Here is a 21554-nt window from a genome sequence, read left to right as displayed (position 1 = left end):
TTCAGAATGGTGGGTGCGAAAGGAAAGGCTCCGACATTCCATCAGCTCTTTAATGGAGTGGAAGGCCAGTGGGTAACTGGAAGAAGCGGAGCTAAGAGCAAAATGCTCTGCCAAGCTGTTGGCAATTTCGTCGGAGTCTGTACAAACTGCTCCACTCAGTGAGAGCGCAGGAACGCTGACAGGGGTCCGATAGCCATAGAGGTGTCGGATCTTGGCCCAGACCTGCGATGGAGAGACACGGAGGCCAATGGTGGACACATACCGCTCCTAGCACTCCTGCTTGCTTTGGCGGATAAGGCAGCGGGCCCACGCACGCAGCCGTTTGAAGGTGATGAGGTGTTCAATGCAGGGATGTCGCTTGTGACGCTGTAGCGCCCGCCGGCGATCTTTAATCGCCTCAGCGATCTCAGGCGACCACCAAGGCACAGTCCGCCGCCGAGGGGACCCAGAAGAACTGGGAATGTCAGATTCTGCGGCAGTAACGATGCTGGTGGTGACTGAGTGAACCACCGCATCAATGTCGTCATTAGAGAGAGGCTCAATAGCGGCAATGGAGGAGAACAAGTCCCAGTCAGCCTTATTCATTGCCCACCTGTAAGGGCGTCCAGAAGACTGACGTTGTGGCAGTGACAGAAGGATCGGAAAGTGGTCACTGCCACACAAGTCGTCATGCACAATCCATTGGATACACGGTAAAAGGCGAGGGCTACAGATCGAAAGGTCGATGGCGGAGTACGTGCCATGCGCCACGCTGAAGTGTGTGAAGCAACCATCATTTAAAAGTGAAAGATCGAGCTGTGCCAATAAATGCTCAATGATGGCGCCTCGACCTGTTGCCACTGACCCACCCCACAGTGGGTTATGGGCGTTGAAGTCGCCCAGTAACAAGAAAGGTGACGGCAATTGGGCTAGCAGCGCAGCCAGCTCATGCTGCGCGACATCACCATCCCGTGGAAGGTAAAGACTGCAGACTGTAATAGCCTGTGGCGTCCACACCCTAACAGCGACAGCCTCTAAAGCTGTGTGTAGAGGGACAGACTCGCTGTGAAGAGAGTTAAGGACATAGATGCAGACGCCACCAGACACCCTTTCATAAGCTGCTCGGTTCTTATAATAACCCCAATAGCCACGGAGGGCGGGGGTTCGCATTGCTGGAAACCAAGTTTCCTGAAGAGCAATGCAGAAGAAAGGGTGAAGGCTGATAAGTTGTCGGAGCTCAGCTAGGTGATGGAAGAAACCGCTGCAGTTCCACTAGAGGAGGATATTGTCCATGTCCGAGAAAGGCGTGACGGGACTGGGAAGGCAGATTACACAGCTGGGTCACCTGCTGCCTCCGATGGAGCATCCGTGCAAATACTATCCATGGCGTCTGAGGGACCGGCGAGATCGAGGTCGTTAGCGGACGCCAGAATCTCCACCTGGTCCTCAGACGCAGAGCTGGAAGGTTGCGGTTGGGTGGCTGCCACCACGAGTTCCTTGGGCTTAGAGCTCTTCTTCTTGGATTTCTCACGCTGCTCCTTGGGTTTAACTGGCTGGGAGGGCTTCACCGATTCAGTCTCCGGGACTGAGGAGGATCGTGAAGCCCTTCGACCAGCTGATTGTGGGCACTTACGCCACTGTCTTGCTCCTGAGGTAGGTGGCGCAGGAGCAACCCGGTGGGTAGAGCCTCCCCCCCCCCCCCCCCCACTGGCAAGGGGGCAAGAGGAGTTGTACCACTCGTCGAAATCGCTGGAAATCGCGAAACTGATGGGGCGAGCACAGGTGTTGTAGCAGCGGCGTAGGAAGATGTCATTCTCACAGGATGTAATTGGTCGTATTTCCTTTTGGCCTCAGTATAAGTCAGGCAGTCCAGGGTCTTATATTCCATGATTTTGCGCTCTTTCTGGAAGACTCTGCAGTCTGGCGAGCAAGGTGAATGGTGCTCCCCGCAGTTGACACAGATGGGAGGCGGGGCACATGGAGTATCGGGATGAGATGGGCGTCCGCAATCTCGACATGTGAGGCTGGAAGTGCAGCGGGAAGACATGTGGCCGAACTTCCAGCACTTGAAGCACCGCATCGGGGGAGGGATATAGGGCTTGACGTCACATCGGTAGACCATCACCTTGACCTTTTCCGGTAACATAACACCCTAGAAGGCCAAGATGAAGTCACCGGTAGCTATCTGATTTTCCTTCGGACCCCGATGAACACGCCGGACGAAATGAACACCTCTGCGCTCTAAGTTGGCGCGGAGCTCGTCATCAGACTGCAAAAGAAGGTCCTTATGGTAAATAACTCCCTGGACCATATTTAAACTCTTATGCAGTGTGATCGTAACAGCAACATCCCCCAACTTGTCACAAGCAAGTAACTGTCGTGACTGGGCAGAGGATGCCGTTTGTATCAGGACCAATCCAGAGCGCATTTTGGACAAGCCCTCCACCTCCCCAAACTTGTCCTCTAAATGCTCGACGAAGAACTGAGGCTTTGTGGAGAGAAAAGACTCCACATCAGCTCTCGTACAAACTAAGAATCAGGGCGAATAACTGCTACTGCCATCCTGAGATTTACGGTCCTCCCACGGTGAGGCCAGGGAGGGGAATGTTTTCGGATCGTACTTCTGAGCGTTAAATTGAGCCCGAGAACGCTTAAAGACTGCTGGCGGCTGGCCACCAGCAAGAGACGATGTACCACGCTTCATTGCGGGTCATCCGCCCTGATGCCACCTACTCCGACCAAGGGCCCTCCCCACGGGCGCCACCCAGCCACAGCAAAGGCCACCTGGCAGGATGGCCGTTGCCGGGAGTCCCGATACCCCAGGAGGATAGGCATCTACTCCTTGGCATACATGGGGAGTTAATGGCGCAGGCATCAGTAGAGCGATCCCTGTGTTGGGGTACATGGCGGCCCCACCACAACGGACTGGCTACCGTGCTGGATGTTAGGTAACATGTGGTCCATGGTCGCCGTCAGTGCAGAAAGAGGCACTGCACAATGCAAGGTGGAATCTGCACGCAGGAACGTAGTCATGCCCAAGAGATGGAGAGCGGGCAGGACTGCAATTCAACAGCGAATAAGCTGGCGAAAGGTCTGATCGCAAGATAGACACAATGCACCAAGTAAGGCGCCCTTCCCCAATCGGCTCGCTCTTCGGAAAATTTTGAGAGATGGAGGTCAAACCCAACCGGGATCTGAAGGCAAGATCCATCACAGCATTTGAATCTTCTGAACTTTGTACTTCATAAGTTGCCTTCCTATCACTTGGAACCGACTTATGTAATCAGTTATAGGAAGAGCTACTATTTAAAGTTGAATCTGCAATCAGTATTTATAGCATATACATATAACCACTGTATCTGCTGTCTGACTCTTACACACTCAACAAAACCATTTTCCTATATCTTTATATTTATTCACAGTGCTTCATTTGTAAAAATGAGGTTCCAGCACGGTGACCCTCTGGAGTGGGGAGGGGTGTTTTTTAGGTTTATACTTCTTAAAACATTATTTTAATGCTTTCTGTGCATTTTAAAAGTGCAAGTACAGCATCTGTACTGATAAAAAATAAAGTTTTATTGCGAGGTTCGGGTACGGTGTACCATCACAAATTGAGTAGTGTTAGTCAGAAAATTCTCACTTTAGAGTTACTATAAGATCCTACAGCACTGATGTGACTGTGTGAACTTTCTCAGCATATTAATCCACCATATTATTCTCAGGTATACTTTTATCTTACTAAAATATTTCAGGTGTCAATACGGCCACCTTCTTCAGGTGAGAGCGCTGTTCACTAGATCAGTTATGGCAAGATTTAGTAAACAGCACTCAGCCTGAAGATGGCTGAGGTATTGTGTCAAGTCAACTGTTTCCTCCAGCTACAGACATGAGAAGATGATAATAATAATAACACAGTGTTCATATTTTGTTTTGAAATGTTACTTATGTTTTCATGCTTGCCTTCTCCAAAACTACAAATACCCTGGCACATATGCTTTCAACAATTCGGAAACAATCCTTAAGTAATGAAATTTGTTCCAAATGAAACCAACTGAACAATATATTTTATGAAAAAGTTAAAGAGCTCACATTTTACCAAGAAATATTAATACAAAACAAAATACACTTACTTTTGAATCTATATCACGATCCCACATGTCATTAACAGTACAGCCTGCACCACGCATCAAAATGGCACCAATGCCAAACAGTCCCAGTAGGAGTGGATCAGGCCAGGAACCAGGAGAGGCTGCCATAGCTATACTCCAAGCACATGGCCAATACAACAGCCATGATCCTAATATGAAAAGAAGACAAAGGTCGAATTAACATACTATCACATCACTACTCGTACTGTGGTTGATGAACAGATCAAATTTGCATCTTTCATAAACCACACAGTACTATCTTTAACTCAGCAGAGTCTACGTACACACATTCATAGTGTCCTTAGCCATGGGAAACTGATCTTTTCTTTTGTTTTGTTTTGTTTTTGGGTGCAAAAACAACTAGGGTTGTCCGCACCCATATCAAAATTATAGAACATGAAGACACACAGAAGTTAAAAAATGACTACAGGGATGTGGTGAAAGGTCTATAAAATACACCATAGAAAAACAGAGGTCCGGAACTAAAAATTAAATGGCCTTTGCCATATTGCTATGATGGATAGAAAGTAAAACGCAATCACAGCCCGCACGTCGTTGGCTAAAACGGCTAATAAATCAGACGGCAAACCCAAGCGGGAAAGTAAATGGTTAAAAAATGGGCATTCTGTCAGGAAATGGTTGACAGTTAAAACCTGGGTGCAATGTGAACAAAGTGATGGGGGAGTGCCACTCAACAAATGGCAGTGGCTAAAAAGGCAGTGCTCAATAAGCAACCTAGTTAAAATTACCCCCTCACGGCAGGAGGGCTGAAAGGAGGTTGTCCAAGCCACTGGAAGAGGCTTAATAATCTGAAGCTTATTCCCCATGAAGGGAAGACCAACGGCAATGCCAAAGTGACACCACCATCTGACAGACGGCAACACAGAGATCATTGGAGGGAATACAGGAACTAGAGGGCTGAGAGGCAAGAACTGCCGGCTTGGCAGCAGCGTCAGCAGCCTCGTTTCCTTGCAGATCAACATGTCCAGGAACCCACAAACACCACAGTGGTTCCAGCAGGCGTGAGCATGTAACAGTTTTCCTGGACCAATTGCCCTAACAGATGGGCGGGGTAAAGCAAAAAGAGACTTTGAAGGCCGCTGAAAGAGTCTGAGCAGAGGACACAATTGAAAAGCCTGTGTTGCTAGATGTATTCTGTGGCCTGATACAGGCCAAAGAGCTCTGCTGTGAATACTGAGCAGTGTGTCAGAAGCTGATACTGAAAAACATCTGTGCACACCCGACACCACAGTCAGTCCGAGAGCCATCAGTGTACACAAAGGTACTATCACGAAGTTATATGCGAAGGACGTGAAATTGAAGGTGATAGAGTGAGACTGGAGTACTTTTTCTTTTTTTGTTTGCTTGTTTTATGGCGCAAAACTGCTATGGTCATTAGCGCCCAGTCTGTGACTTAGGAAACGGTAAAAAATGAAAATGGAAAGCAGCAGCAATGGGAACGAAACTCAAAAAATTGGGGAAACTAAAAGCAGAAGGAAAGCTTAAAAATCCACTACAGAAAGGGGTTGGTTGTCCCCAAAAAGAGCTTCAAATGACTGACATCTCACTGGCACTAATAAACTCGAGAACGCGATTGGCCGAGTGCGTGTCATCTGCTATAATGGACGATATATCAGGCGACAGCTGTAAATGGGCGCGTAACGGAGTAAAATAGGGGCACTCAATTAAAAGGTGTCTTACCGTCCACAGCTGAGAGCAGTGGGGATAGAGTGGGGGAGGATTGCCGCTTAAAAGATGTCGATGGCTAAAAAGGCAGTGCCCTATCCAGAGTCTAGTTAAAATTACCTCCTCCCGATGACGCGTTCAGGACGAAGAGGTCCAAGCACAGGGAAGAGCTTTCACGTTCCGCAATTTATTATGGGGAAGTGTCGACCAATGTGCGTGCCATAAAAGAACAACACGACGACATAAAACGCTCCGTAGATCGGCGAAGGGAATCGATCGAATAGCTGGCCGAAGAAGAGAGACTGCAGCCTTGGCCGCTATATCGGCCGCCTCATTTCCACAGATACCAACGTGTCCTGGGATCCACAGGAACGCCACAGAGACGGCCCCCCAAGTGGAGCAAGCGGAGGCAGTCCTGAATCCGGTGGACCAGAGGGTGGACAGGGTAGAGAGCTTGGAGACTGAGGAGAGAGCTGAGAGAATCTGAACAGATAACATACTGTATCCGCTGATGGCGGCGGATGTATTGGACAGCCTGGAGAACAGCGTAAAGCTCCGCAGTGTAAACCGAACACTGGTCGGGAAGCCGAAATCGATTGAGGGTGTCACCAACAATATACACACTCCCTACACCTAACGATGTTTTCGAGCCATCAGTGTAAATAAATGTGGCTTCCTTCATTTGTGCACATAGAGCAGCAAATGCCCGACGACAAACAAGTGAAGGGGTACCATCCTTGGGAAATTGACAAAGGTCACGGAGCAGGCAGATCTGCGGACGGAGCCAAGGCGGTGCTGTACCCCAAGTTGTCAAGAAGGTTTTAGGAAAGTGGAAGGAAAGAGAATGGAGCAGTTGACGGAAGCGGACTCCCGGTGGTGGTAGGGAGGAAGGGCGGCCTGCATACCCTACATCCAAGGAGGCGTCGAAAAAACTGTCATGGGCCGGATTAGCAGGCATCGAAGACAGATGGCTAGCATAACGACTCAGAATGACAGCTTGCCAATTGGACAGCGGAGGTTCAGCAGTCTCAGCATAAAGGCTTTCCACAGGGCTGGTGTAAAAAGCTCCAGACACTAAACGTAATCCACAGTGGTGGATAGAGTCGAGACGCCGAAGAATAGACGGCCGAGCAGAGGAGTAAACTATGCTTCCACAGTCCAATTTTGAGTGCACTAAGGCGCGATAGAGGCGGAGAAGCACCACACAGTCCGCTCCCCAGGAGGTACCATTCAGGACACTGAGGGTGTTGAGGGATCGCAGACAGCGAGCCGAAAGATAGGAAACGTGGGAGGACCAGCACAGTTTTCTGTCAAACATAAGACCCAAGAATTTAGCGACATCCGAAAACGGAAGGTTGACAGGTCCTAGATGTAAGGAGGGTGGAATAAATTCCTTACATCGCCAAAAATTAACTCAAACGGTCTTACTGGGAGTAAAACAGAAGCCGGTTTCGATGCTCCAAGAGTGGAGGCGATCGAGACATCCTTGAAGACGTCGTTCAAGAAGGCTGGTCCATTGAGAGCTGTAGTAGACGCAAAATTGTCCACAAAGAGGGAGCCCGAGACATCAGGAAGGAGATAATCCATAATCGGATTTATGGCAATGGCAAACAGTACAACACTCAGCACGGAGCCCTGGGGTACCCCGTTTTCTTGGGAGAAAGTACGGGAGAGAGTGGTGTTCACCCGCACTCTAAATGTGCGCTCTGCCATAAATTCGTGAAGAAAAAGGGGCAGCTGACCTCAAAAGCCGCAAGAGAACAGTGTGCGGAGGATGCCTGTCCTCCAACAGGTATCGTATGCTCTCTCCAGATCAAAAAATATTGCTACTGTTTGGCGTTTCCGGAGAAAATTGTTCATGATATAATTGGAGAGAGCAACAAGATGGTCAACTGCAGAACGATGCCTTCGGAAACCGCATTGGGCAGGTGTTAAAAGACTGCAGGACTCCAGCCACCAAGCTAAACGGCAATTCACCATACGCTCCAAAACCTTACACACACTACTCGTGAGAGAAATGGGGCGATAGCTAGAGGGGAGATGTTTGTCCTTTCCCGGTTTCGGAACAGGAACGACGATAGCTTCCCGCCATCATCTAGGAAAAGTACTGTAGGTCCAAATTCGATTATAAAGGCGAAGGAGCTAAAGCAGACTATGGTATGATAAATGCAGCAACATTTGGATGTGGATACCATCCGGTCCTGGGGCGGAGGAGCGAGAAGAAGAGAGTGCATGTTGGAGTTCCCGCATGGAGAAAACAGTATTGTAGCTTTCGCAATTTTGAGAGGAGAAAGCAAGAGGTCGCACTTCCGCTGCACGTTTCTTCGGGAGAAATGCTGGCGGGTAATTTGAAGAGCTCGAAATCTCAGCAAAGTGTTGACCCAATGAGTTAGAAATTGCGACGGGGTCCACTAATGTATCACACGCGACAGTGAGCCCAGAGACCGGGGAGAAACTAGGCGCGCCTGAGAACCGTCTAATCCGACTCCAAACTTCCGAGGAGGGAGTGAAGGTGTTAAATGAGCTAGTAAAGAATTTCCATCTTTCCTTCTTGCTATTGCAGATGATGCGACGGCATCGCGCTCGGAACTGCTTATAGCGGATACAGTTGTCCAAAGTAGGATGGTGGCGGAAAACGCGAAGAGCACGTCGCCGCTCACGTATTGCGTCACGGCATGCCGCGTTCCACCAAGGAACTGGGTGGTGCCGGGGCAATGCGGAGGTGCATGGTATTGAACGTTCTGCAGCTGTAAGAATAACGTCTGTAATATGTGTGACCTCATCGTCAACGCTAGGAAAGTGACGGTCATCGAATGTCGCTAGAGACGAAAAAAGTGTCCAATCGGCTTGGCCAAACTTCCAGCGTCGCGGGCACATATATGGCTGTTGAGGCTGCAGTTTAAGGACACATGGAAAGTGGTCACTCGAGTGTGTATCATCAAGGGCGAACCATTCGAAGCGCCGAGCTAGCGGAACAGTACCGACCGAAAGATCCAAATGAGAGAAATTTGTCGTGGAGGCAGACAAAAATGTAGGGTCCCCAGTGTTGAGGCAAACTAGATCCGCTTGGTGGAAGATGTCTAGCAATAGTGAGCCACGCAGACAAGGATGTGGAGATCCCCAAAGCGGGTAGTGGGCATTGAAGTCCCCAACCAGCAAATAGGGGGGGTGGAAGCTGACCAAGAAGACGAAGGAGATCAGCTTGTGCCATTGGTGTGGACGATGGAATGTATACAGTACAAAGAGAAAAGGTATATCCAGAAAGGAAAAGATGGACAGCGACAGCTTGGAAGGAAGTGTTTAAGGGAATTGGGTGATAATGGAGAGTATCATGGAGCAGAATCATGAGTCCTCCATGTGCTGCAGTGCCTTCAACAGAGGGGAGATCAAATCGGACGAACTGAAAATGGGGGAGAACAAAGCGGTCATGGGGACGCAGCTTTGTTTCCTGAAGACAGAAGATGACCGGCGAGTAGGATCGTAAGAGGATCGACAATTCATCCCGATTGGTTCGAAGGCCGCAGATATTCCAGTGGATAGTGGACATAGGGTGAACAGAAAATTGAGGAATGTGACCACGGTTGCCGTCAACTCAGCGATTGCTCAGAGCTTGCGACCGACAGCATGGAATGGCATTCAGCCGAAGGCAGAAGATCCTGATCCATAGGTTGTTCAGCAGCAGCTCCTGCCACCAGCGATCGGCAAGTTGATCGGCCGCCAGCAGTGCGCCTCGGTGACACAGAAGATGGCCGAGGGCGATTACTGCCAGGTGATGCTGTAGATGAGACATGCCTTGGCGGAGAAGGAGATGAACTGGGTTTCTTACTAGCCTTCTTGGAAACATGATATTTAAATGAAGGAGGAACTGATGGTTGTGAAGTTGGGGTACGTAAAAAATCTTCACGAGTATGCTCTTTTTTCGAAGTCTTGGTGTCTGACTTTTGGGCTCGAGATTTAGCAGAACCCGATGAAGGGTGAGCCATAGAGTGGGCAGGCGAAAGTGGGGAGGTGGAACAGGCGATCTTCGCACTGGCCGATCTGACGACCGTGGCACTAAAGGTAAGGTCACAAGTCAGCGTGGCCGCCTCCTTTGTTGGCCGAGGAGAGGCAAGTACAGTGCTGTATTTTCCTGTCTGAGGCATGGTGGGCTGTCGACTGGCAAATAATTTTCGAGCAGCAAAGGTTGACACCTTTTCCTTCACTCTGATTTCCTAAATGAGCTTTTCGTCTTTAAAAATGGGGCAATCTCGAGAGGAAGCCGCATGGACACCCATAATACAGTTGATGCAACGAGGGGATGGAGGTGGACAAGCACCCTCATGGGCATCCTTGCCACACGTAACACATTTGGCTGGATTGGAACAGGACTGGCTGGTGTGATTGAACCGCTGACACCGATAGCAACGCGTAGGGTTTGGGATGTAAGGGAGAACGGAAATTATCTCATAGCCTGCTTTGATTTTCGATGGGAGTTGAACTTTGTCAAATGTCAAGAAGACAGTATGGGTTGGAATGATGTTCGTGTCAACCCTTTCCATGACTCTACGTGCCCTTACGCCCTGGTCAGACAGGTAGTGTTGAATTTCCTCATCAGACAATCCGTCGAGGGAGTGTGTATAAACGACCCCACGTGATGAATTTAAAGTACGGTGAGGCTCCACCCAGACAGGGAAGGTGTGTAGCAGTGAAGTACGCAGCAATTTTTGTGCCTGGAGGGCACTGAATGTTTCTGACAACAAGGTGCCATTTCGTAATCTGGAACAAGACTTTACAGGACCTGCAATTGCGTAGACACCTTTCTGAAAAATGAAAGGGTTGACCGTGGAGAAGTTGTGACCTTCGTCAGACCGAGAAACAACAAGGAACTATGGCAACGATGGAAGGACTGTCTGTGGCTGAGACTCTAACTTACGCTTGTGAGCTGACATAGTAGAAGATGAGGAAACCATTGCGAAAGTATCCCCCATGATTACCGGCGTCTCCGATGGCGTGCTCCTTCCTTGTGGGTGCCCTCCCTGAGGGCACTCCCGCCTTAGGTGATTGTTTACACCTCAGGTAACACCTCCCGACAAACGGACGGAGGGACCAATCGGCACTTTCGGAAGGTATCAGCTCGGGTAATCACCCCTCCCTTGGCCTGGCCGTTACCAGGGGGTACGTACGTGTCCTACCTGTCTACCCGGGGCGGGGAATTACGTGTTACCCCATCACCGGCTACGCATGGAAATGCATGGGTCGGCCTTCAGACACGCACAGGGAGGAAAAAAGAGAAAGGGAAAGGAAAGAAGAGAGGTCTCAAACACCGCAGCCGAGAAAAGGGCAAAGAAGAGGTAGGGAAAAGAGAAGGACAAAGGAAGGATGAAGACTTGCAAGCGGAGAAAGCAAAGAATTTGTTACAGTTTCAAGCGTCTGTCTCCAGATGCAGGCACAAAACATACTTCCAGAGGGGGAGAAAGGGAAGGAAAGAGGCGGAGGTGAGGGGGGCGGGGAGGAGGGCGAAGATGGGAGATGGGGAAGGATGGGGGATGGGGAATGATGCGGAAAGGGAAGGTATGCAGCCCGGAAAGGAAGGAAGGCCACATTAGCTCGGGGTCCTGTGCTCGCTACGCACGTATGCACAAAAGAGTTGTGGACCCCCTGGGGGGGGGGGGGGGGGGGGGGGACTGGAGTACTGTCTTTAGGAAGCGAACGAAGGCCAAGTGAGCACAGGCTGCCGGACGAAGCCAAGGTGGTGAAGGGTTCACACCCACCAGGAAAGTTGCAGGTCGTGTGAAGTTAAGCCACTGGAGCAAGAACCAAAAGTGGACTCCATGAGGTAACAGAAGAGGGACACTCCCCATAATGGCGATCAAAGGAGTCATTGAAGACGGAGGCATAGGATAGGTGGCCAGGCATGGCAGACAAACAGCATGAATACCTGCTCAGGAGAGTCACAGCAGTAGGACAGTGGTAGTTCAGCAGCTTTGGCATACAGACTCTCAACCAGGCTAGTATTAAAGGTGCCAGTGGCCAAATGGATGCCAAGATGGTGAATTGTGTTGAGACAGCGTAAGAGGGCCAGACATGCATATGCATAAACAAAGCACCTGTAGTCTAGTTTTGAATGGACAAGGGACCAGTACAAATGGAGCAGGGTGGTTCAATCTGCACCCCAGGAAGTACTGTTGAGGACATGTAGGACACTGACGGACAATGTACAGCGGGCCACCAGGTATGACACATGGGAGGACCACGAGGGTTTCCTATCGAGCATGAGCCCCAGAAATTTTGTAGTTTCAACAAACGTAAGAGCAACGGGCCCAAGATGTAAAGATGGTGGGGGAAACCAATTGCACCATCAGAAATTCATACAAACGGTTTATTCAGGGGAAAAACAAAAGCCATTGTCGTTGCTCCAAGAGTAAAGATGATTGAGACATCGCTCAAGACTTCACTCAATGAGACAGGTTCGTGGAGAACTGCAATAGATGGAAAAATCATCAACAAGAAGTGAGCCAGAGATGACTGGCAGGAGACAGGCCATTACAGGGTTAATGGTAATAGCAAAGAGGAAGACGCTCAGGATGGAACCCTGAGGCACACCGTTTTCCTGGATAAAGCGTCCAACAAGGCAGAACCCACACACACGCACCTTGAAAACTGTGTCTTTTAAAAATTCCTGAAGGAAACACAGCAGGTGGCCACAGTCGGCAAGACTCACCGGAGGAGAAACACCCCTCTGAAGATGTCCAGCGAAGCACTGGACGAAACGTTAGGAGCTGAAGAGTTTCATGGACCACGACCTTACATCCCGCAAGGTTTACCAGAAGATATGGCCACAGAAGCCCCACGTGTGAAAAGTACGGAGGATACCGGTTCTCCAGCAGGTGTTGTAGGCATTCTCCAAATCAAAAAACACATCCGCAGTCTGGAATTTCCACAGAAAAATGTTCATGCCATAGGTGGACAAAGTAACAGATGGTCAACTGCAGAATGCCATGCTCGAAATCCACACTCAGTAAATTGCACGACTCTAGCCACCATACCAGCCAGGTAAGAATCATATGTTCCATCACCTTGCAAAAGTAGCTGGTAAGAGAGAAGGAAGGTTTTTGTCCTTATCGGGCTTAGGTGTGGGTACAACGGTGGCTTCACACCAACGTCCAGGAAATGTGCCCTCTGCCCATATGCGGTTGTACTTGTTAAGCAGAAAGTGCTTGCCCGCAAGAGAAAGTGCTGCAACATCTGAATGTGGATGGCGTCTGCCCCTGGAGCGGGGGATTGGGATGAACTCAGAGCACGATCTAACTCCCTCACAGTAAAGGCATTCTAGCACTCACGATTCGGAGAAAAGGGTATCGCCCGAGTTGCCTCTGCTCGTTTCCGATGGAGGAAGGCTGGGTGATAGTGAGAAGAGCTCAAAAGGTCCCCAAAATGGCAGCCCAAGGTGTTGCCAAGATGGCAATAGGGTCCACAATGACATTGTCTGTTACTGTCAGGCCAGGAATTGGCAAATGGATCTTGGTTCCAGAGAGCCATTGGAGATTGGCCCACACGACAGAGGAAAGGGTTAAACTGTTCAAGGAACTACTGAATGAAATCCAGCTAGCTCTTTTGATATCCTGAAGAATGCAACGACCCTTTGCATGCATATGTTTATAATGAATGCAGTTTGTCATTGTAGGATGGCGGTTAAAAATGCGGAGAGCATGTCTCCATGTGCAAATTGCATTGCGGCATGCCTCAGTCCACCAAGGGAATGGGACACGGCGTGGTAAAGAGGAATTGTGAGGAATGGAACGTTCTGCAGCAGTGAGGATAACGTTTGTGAAATACTCCACCTGGTCATCACAACTGCGCACAGATGACAAAATGGTAGATATCGAAATAGACGACAGAGGGATAGAGAAACAATTAAAATCGCTCAAAAGAGGAAAGGCCGCTGGACCTGATGGGATACCAGTTCGATTTTACACAGAGTACACGAAGGAACTTGCCCCCCTGCTTGCAGTGGTGTACCGTAGGTCTCTAGAAGAGCGTAGCGTTCCAAAGGATTGGAAAAGGGCACAGGTCATCCCCATTTTCATGAAGGGACGTCGAACAGATGTGCAGAACTATAGACCTATATCTATAACGTCGATCAGCTGTAGAATTTTGGAACACGTAATATGTTCGAGTATAATGACTTTTCTGGAGACTAGAAATCTACTCTGTAGGAATCAGCATGGGTTTCAAAAAAGACGGTCGTGTGAAACACAGCTCGCGCTATTCGTCCACGAGACTCAGAGGGCCATAGATACGGGTTCACAGGTAGACGCCGTGTTTCTTGACTTCCGCAAGGCGTTCGATACAGTTCCCCACAGTCGTTTAATGAACAAAGTAAGAGCATATGGACTATCAGACCAATTGTGTGATTGGATTGAAGAGTTCCTAGATAACAGAACACAGCATGTCATTCTCAATGGAGAGAAGTCTTCCGAAGTAAGAGTGATTTTAGGTGTGCCGCAGGGGAGTGTCGTAGGACTGTTGCTATTCACAATATACATAAATGACCTTGTGGATGACATCGGAAGTTCACTGAGGCCTTTTGCGGATGATGCTGTGGTGTATCGAGAGGTTGTAACAATGGAAAATTGTACTGAAATGCAGGAGGATCTGCAGCGAACTGACGCATGGTGCTGGGAATGGCAATTGAATCTCAATGTAGACAAGTGTAATGTGCTGCGAATACATAGAAAGATAGATCCTTATCATTTAGCTACAAAATAGCAGGTCAGCAACTGGAAGCAGTTAATTCTATAAATTATCTGGGAGTATGCATTAGGAGTGATTTAAAATGGAACGATCATATTAAGTTGATCGTCGGTAAAGCAGATGCCTGACAGATTCATTGGAAGAATCCTAAGGAAATGCAATCCGAAAACAAAGGAAGTAGGTTACAGTACGCTTGTTCGCCCACTGCTTGAATACTGCTCAGCAGTGTGGGATCCGTACCAGATAGGGTTGATAGAAGAGAGAGAGAAGATCCAACGGAGAGCAGCGCGCTTCGTTACAGGATCATTTAGTAATTGCGAAAGCGTTATGGAGATGATAGATAAACTCCAGTGGAAGACTCTGCAGGAGAGACGCTCAGTAGCTCGGTACGGGCTTTTGTTAAAGTTTTGAGAACATACCTTCACCGAAGAGTCAACCAGTATATTGCTCCCTCCTACGTATATCTCGTGAAGAGACCATGAGGATAAAATCAGAGAGATTAGAGCCCACACAGAAGCATACCGACAATCCTTCTTTCCACGAACAATACGAGACTGGAATAGAAGGGAGAACCAATAGAGGTACTCAGGGTACCCTCCGCCACACACCGTCAGGTGGCTTGCGGAGTATGGATGTAGATGCGGAAATTTTGTTCTTCGAAGGTCGCCAGGGAAGAATGAAGCTGCCAGTTGCCTTAGTAAGCTGCCATTTTGGTGTGAACACAGATGGGGTAGGAGTCGGCAAACGGACAGCACACGGGAAATGGTCGCTCAAGTAGATGTCAGAAAGAAGGGACCACTCTAACGATGGGCAAGTTGGCAGTGCAGCAGGATAGGTCCAAATAAGAATAGGTGTGTGAGAAGTAGGAAAGGAAAGTGGGTACTGCAGTTTTAAGGCAGAAGAGGTTAAGTTGGTTAAGAAGGTCAGCCCAGATGGCACCTCTCTGGCAGATTGGCTGATTGGTTTAAAAGGAGGGGGGGGGGGGGGGGGGGGACCAAACTGTAAGGTCATCAGTCCCTTGTTCCTGGTAAAATAATTACACAAGGGAAAGAAGAAAAGAAAGGAGATGTACGGCACAATAACAGGAGAAAGGAAGAACCAGAAAAACAGGTAGAAGGGGGTAAAAACAAGAGAGCAGAGACCATGGCTGGCCGACCACAAGAATAAAAAGGAAAAACCAGCCACTCTGCGACACATTAAAACATCAACCCTCAAAGCATTAGAGTGGAGAACACAAAGGGACAAAAGGCATGTTCCAAAACTTATATAGAATGATAAACCCCATTGTCATGTCTAAAACATAAAACTAAATTAGCCGATAGGTGTTGTCAGCTAAAATTAATGGCAACGAGTCCGGTAACTGAAGAGTCCACTGCAGGGCAGCCAAAGAAGGGCAGCTCACCAAGATATTGGCCACTGTCAGCCGGGCACTGCACCGACACTGAGGTGGCTCATCACTGTGCAAGAGGTAGCCATGTGTCACCCAAGTGTTGCCACTGTGGAGCCGGCAGAGAACCACAGAGTCCCTGTGAGAGGCCCGCATGGAGTACTGACACACATTCGTAGTAGTCTTAATGGCACACAATTTGTTGTGCTTGCTGAGGTTATGCCATTTCATCTCCCAAAGCTGCAAAACCTTGCAGCCTAGTACTGAATGAAGGTCAGTTGCAGAGAAGCCAATCTTCCTAAGTAGTTTCCATGTAGCCTGTTTTGCCAGCCTGTCAGCATGTTCGTTGCCTGGCATTTCGACATGACTTGGGGTCCCGACAAACACTACTAAACAACTGGACCATTCCAGGGCATAGATGGACTCGTGAATGGATGCTACCAAAGGATGATGAGGGTAGCACTGATCGATAGGTTGTAGACTGCTCAAGCACACAGTGGGGGGCACTTCCCTCCCTGTATTTCCTGCACCACCTACCTCGGGAGCACTGCCCCCACCCCAACCATTGGAGACACCAGTCCCCACTTCTCAGCTGGAGAAGCACACGTCTTCTTCGGCTCCTCTCACTAGGAAGGGGCCCATTGGGTCACTCCCTTCCCAAGTTTCTGCTAGTGGGAAAGGTGACACCCGCCAGTGGCTGAAGTGCCCAAAAGCAGCTGGTCGTAGGGCTTCACGATCAGTCCCTGAGACTGAATCATTGAAGCCCTACAAGCCAGGGAAACCCAGGGAACAGCGAGAGAAATCCAAAAGCAAGGTCCCAAAGACGAAGTGAATTAGGTGGCAACCACACCACCACTACCTACAAGCTCTGTGTCTGAGTATGAGGTGGAGATTGTGGCGTCCACTGAGGACCTAGATCTTGCCAGACCCTCAGACAATATACTAAGAAATATGAGCCCAAATCATTCCCCTCCCTAGCCACACCGTGGGAGGAAGCCAGGCTAAGGGTGGCAGTGAAGCTTACTGTCCCAGTACATCGTATGTATGATAGTTGATGGAGAATCTTTCATGCCCATGAAGCCTTGGTTCTTTGTGGAGCATTTGGAGGACAAGTTTGGGGAGGTGGAGGACTTGTCCAAAATGCGCTCTGGATCAGTCTTGATAAAAATGGCATCCTCTGGGCAGTCAAGAGCATTACTCACTTGTGACAAGCTGGGGGATGTTTCTGTTACCCCCACGCCCCGTAAGAGCTTAAACATGGTCCAAGGTATTATATTCCACAGGGACCTTCTTTTGCAGTCTGACGATGAGCTGCACGCCAATTTAGAGCAGCGAGGTGTTCATTTCATCCAATGTGTCCATTGGGGTGCGAGGGATAATCAGGTTGCCACCGGTGCCTTCATCTTGGCCTTCAAGGGTGACACATTGCCCGAGAAGGTCACAGTGATGCTCTACCGCTATGACATGAAGCCATATATCCCTCCCCCAATGCCCGCTTACAGACTGCTGGTGGTGGACCACAAGCAAGAGATGACATACTATGCTTCATGGTGTGTCATCTGCCCTGAAGTCACCCACTCCGAACAGGGGCCCTTCCCACGGGTGCCACCCAGCCTTAGCAAGGGCCACCTGTCAGGATGGCCATTGCTTTGAGTCCCGATGCCCCAGGGAGATGGGCATCTACTCCATGGCATACGTGGGGAGTTAACGGCACAGGCATCAGCAGAGCAATACCTGTGTTGTCAGGGGGCTACAACCAACAGGGTACATGGCGACCCCACCACAACGCGAACTGGCTACCATGCTGGATATGAGTTGCTAAGTCCATGGCCATCGTTGGTGCAGAAAGCAACACTGCATACTGCATGGTGGAAAACGCAGCCAGGAAGGTATCCTCGTCCAAGAGATGGAGAATGAGCGGGACTGCAATGCAACAACGAGAAAGTGGGCTAAAGATCTCAATGCACGATGGGCACGATGCACCATGTAATGCACCCTTCCCCAGTTGGCTCGCTCTTCAGGAAAATTTAGAAAGATGGAGGTCAAACCTGACAGGGGACCATCACAAAGGCTGAAACGTGTGACTCCTTTTAGTCGCCTCTTACGAGGCAGGAATACCTCGGGCCTATTCTAACCCCTCGACCCAAAGGGGGTCTCTGACAGGTCCTGGGAGAACCCCAAAGAGGCGGGGGGGATGCATATTAAAATCACCAAGTAGCTAAAAGGGGTCGGTAACTCCCCAATAAGCTGAAGGAATCTGCCCTGGTGACACTGAATGATGCAGGGACATAAATGGTACAGAGGGAAAAAGTCAGGTGAGGAAGGAAAAGGCAAACTGCAACAGTCTGAAGATGGGAAGTCAGGGAGATGGGTTGACTATGAATGTCATACCGTATGAGCAGCATGACACCCCCATGAGACGGAATGCCGACTGCACGGGGGAGGTCAAAACAAACTGGTAAAAAATGCGAAAAAACAAAGCAGTCATGAGGATGCAATATCATTTCCTGAAGGCAGAGTGTAAGGGGACACTGGAATGCTAAAAGCAGCCATAAATTTTCTTTGTGGGACCGAAGGCCATGAACGTTCCATTGGAGGAGAGTCATGACAAAGAGATGTAGGGGTGTCATCTTGGCAGCTGACAAGTGACAGCCTGTGAAGAGTCTCTACTACAGGGCACAGAAGCAGGAGGATCCTGCTACATGGGGTCCACAGAAGCATCGGCTTGCTTGTGCGGTCGGCCTGTGGAGTCCAAAGCGGAAAACAGTTGGTGGCGCGCACCGGTGACACGCAGGCTGGCCAGACAAAGGTATCACGTGACGACACTGGGGAAGAGGATCTTCGAGTTAGCAAAGGAGAAGACCATTTGCCTTTGGTGGACTTCTTCGAGCCTTTCCGTTTAGAGGAAGACTCGGGTGTTGTTTGGCTGGAGGGATGAAGGAAGTCTTCATGGGAGAACTACTAATGTCCTCTCCAGCCTACCGGTTGTGTAGCTGGTGGCTTTGCCCCTTGCAGGGACAGTTTGATATCTTGGTGCACAGCTGGACCGGGGGGGGGATGAATATGCTATCTTTACACTGGGCACTTCCAAAACCGCAGAGCTGAACAGGGTGTCACATGTCTGTGTGGCTGTGTCCTTCATGGAGCGAGGACTAACAAGAACAGAACTATAGGTGCCAGACGGGATAACACACAGCATTTGCAACTAGCCAATAACTTGCGAGCGATGGGTAAGGAGCCAGATCTCCTGGACAGTTCGCTCATCAAGATACACAGGACAATACTGAGAGGCAGCAGCATGGCCACCATTGCAGTTGATACAGTGGGGAGAAGGAAATCCCTACCAAAGGTCACACATTTGACTGGGTGTCGAAAAGACATTCTAATGTGTTTGAAACGATGACACTGGCAGCAGCGCATAGGGTTTGGAATGTACGGCTGGACTGTGATAATTTCATAGCCTGCTTTTATCTTGGATGGAAGCAAAAGTCTATCAAAGGTGAGAAAACGAGTGTATGTGGGCCCTAATGAGAAATCTACCTTTTCCATTACACAATGGATGGCAATTGTACCCTGATCAGAGAGGTAACATTGGATTTCAGCCTCAATTAGACTGTCGAGCAGCCTAGTATAAATAACACCATGCGAAGAATTCAAAGTTATATGGCTCCGACATGAACAGAGTAACCATGGAGAAGCGAGGTGGCAAGCAGATATTATGCTTGAGAATCAGAAGTAGTCTTGAAAAGCAAAGTTCCACATTTCATAAATGAGAGCAGGATTTCACAGGGCCATCAATTGCACTAACATCTTTCTGAAAAATTGACAAGATTTATTGTAGCGAAGAACTGACCGTCTTCAGTACTTAACATCACAAGGAACCACAGTGCAGCGGGAAGGGTCTTTGAATCATTAGCCTCATTACATTTACATTTTGTAGACACTGATTGTGAAGATGATTGACTCACTGTGAGAAAATCCCCATGGCTGCCAGTGTCTCTGATGGCATGCTCCTTCCAACTGGGGACGCCCTACACAAGGGGATGCACCCACCTTAGGTGATTGTTCGCACCTCAGGTCACACCTCCCGAACACCTCATAGAAGGACCAATCGGCAATTTGGGATGGTTGCTGTTGTGACTTGGCAAGACAGCCAAGCCACTATGAGATAGCTGAAAGGCACGCGTTTAAGCTCACGCAGGCTGGCGTGAGGTCTGGAACAGTTAAAGGAGTTGAGTCTAGTAAAAAAAAGTACGTAGCTTCTGGAATACTTAACTTTAATCCATAATTGGTGAACATCGGTCTGACGGTACATGCATCACAAGATAAATAGCAAATGATAATGGCGCCTTGCTAGGTCGTAGCAAATGACGTAGCTGAAGGCTATGCTAACTATCGTCTCGGCAAATGAGAGCGTAATTTGTCAGTGAACCATCGCTAGCAAAGTCGGCTGTACAACTGGGGTGAGTGCTAGGACGTCTCTCTAGACCTGCCGTGTGGCGGCACTCTGTCTGCAATCACTGATAGTGGCGACACGCGGGTCCGACGTATACTAGCGGACCGCGGCCGATTTAAAGGCTACCACCTAGCAAGTGTGGTGTCTGGCGGTGACACCACTGTTGCAGCTCAGGCAATCACCCGAGGATAGACATGCAGCAAGGGAGGGAAAAAATGATGCAAAGGCTGAGCCCCATGGTACCCAAGCACAAGCCCGCCAAAGAGTGGCGAGCCCCCTGGGGGGCAATCTAATAGCTGCCGCCATCTATGACACATTAGCTTTACCAGTTAATCCTTCTGTTTGTAGTATTACAGAATTCGGGGCAAATCTGGTCACTTTCACTGGCAACTTTATCACATGAAATGAATCCTGCATGTATACTGAGCATAATTGTTAACTATTACAAACATGAAAAAAAAGATCCACATATTACAGAAAAGAGAGAACTGCAGCTGCATTCATAATCACTGTGACTGGGTGGCAACCAATGGCTATAATATCATCGCGAAAATACAGTGTGTCCAAGAGGTTCTCATTCAAGGTCAAAACAATGTGTTGTATAATGCAGTAGTTACTCTGCCCGGCAAAAAACTGAAGCACCAAGAGGAGGGGGAGGGGGAGGGGGAGGGGGAGGGGGAGGGGGAGGAGGAGGAGGAGGAGGAAATAAAGCAAAACTTCAGGTATTAAGAGCATATGTGATGTTATGTCAGTGATTACGAAACTGAGTAAATTTACAAAAACCTTTGCAATACAAGCCCATTTATCAGTATGACACTGCACCCTCGCTGGTCTGGATGCACGCATTACATCTGCATCTACCTCTACAAATCACATTTAAATGTATGGCAAAGGGTTCATCGAACCACACTCACAAGAATTCTGTTATTCCACACTAACAGTATGTGAAAAAAACGAACACCTACATCTTTCTGTGTGAGCTCTGATTTCCCTTATTTTATTATGATGGCTGTTTCTCCCTATGCAGGTTGGTATCAACAAAATATTTTTGCATTTGGAGCTGAAAGTTGGTGACTGAAATTTCATGAGGAGACCCCTCACAACGAGAAACTTTTGTTCTAATTATGTCCACCTCAAATCCCGTATCATGTCTGTGACACTCTCC

The 21554-nt window shown here is 49.0% G+C and overlaps 1 protein-coding gene across 1 annotated transcript in view; it reads right to left on the bottom strand.

Annotated features, from left to right (window-relative positions):
- The window catches only part of LOC124805274 (4-hydroxybenzoate polyprenyltransferase, mitochondrial), a 76636-nt gene that overhangs the window by 42314 nt on the left and 12768 nt on the right, over nt 1-21554 (bottom strand). Inside the window, exon 2 of the mRNA XM_047265785.1 lies at nt 4110-4276. Within this exon, the coding sequence (XP_047121741.1) occupies nt 4110-4276 (167 nt within the window). The remainder of the gene's footprint in view (nt 1-4109; nt 4277-21554) is intronic.

The sequence above is a fragment of the Schistocerca piceifrons genome, chromosome 7, assembly GCF_021461385.2.
Source record: "Schistocerca piceifrons isolate TAMUIC-IGC-003096 chromosome 7, iqSchPice1.1, whole genome shotgun sequence".
Lineage (NCBI taxonomy): Eukaryota > Metazoa > Arthropoda > Insecta > Orthoptera > Acrididae > Schistocerca > Schistocerca piceifrons.
The sequence above is the reverse complement of the archived record's forward strand: the minus strand, read 5'-3'. Positions and strand labels throughout refer to the sequence as shown.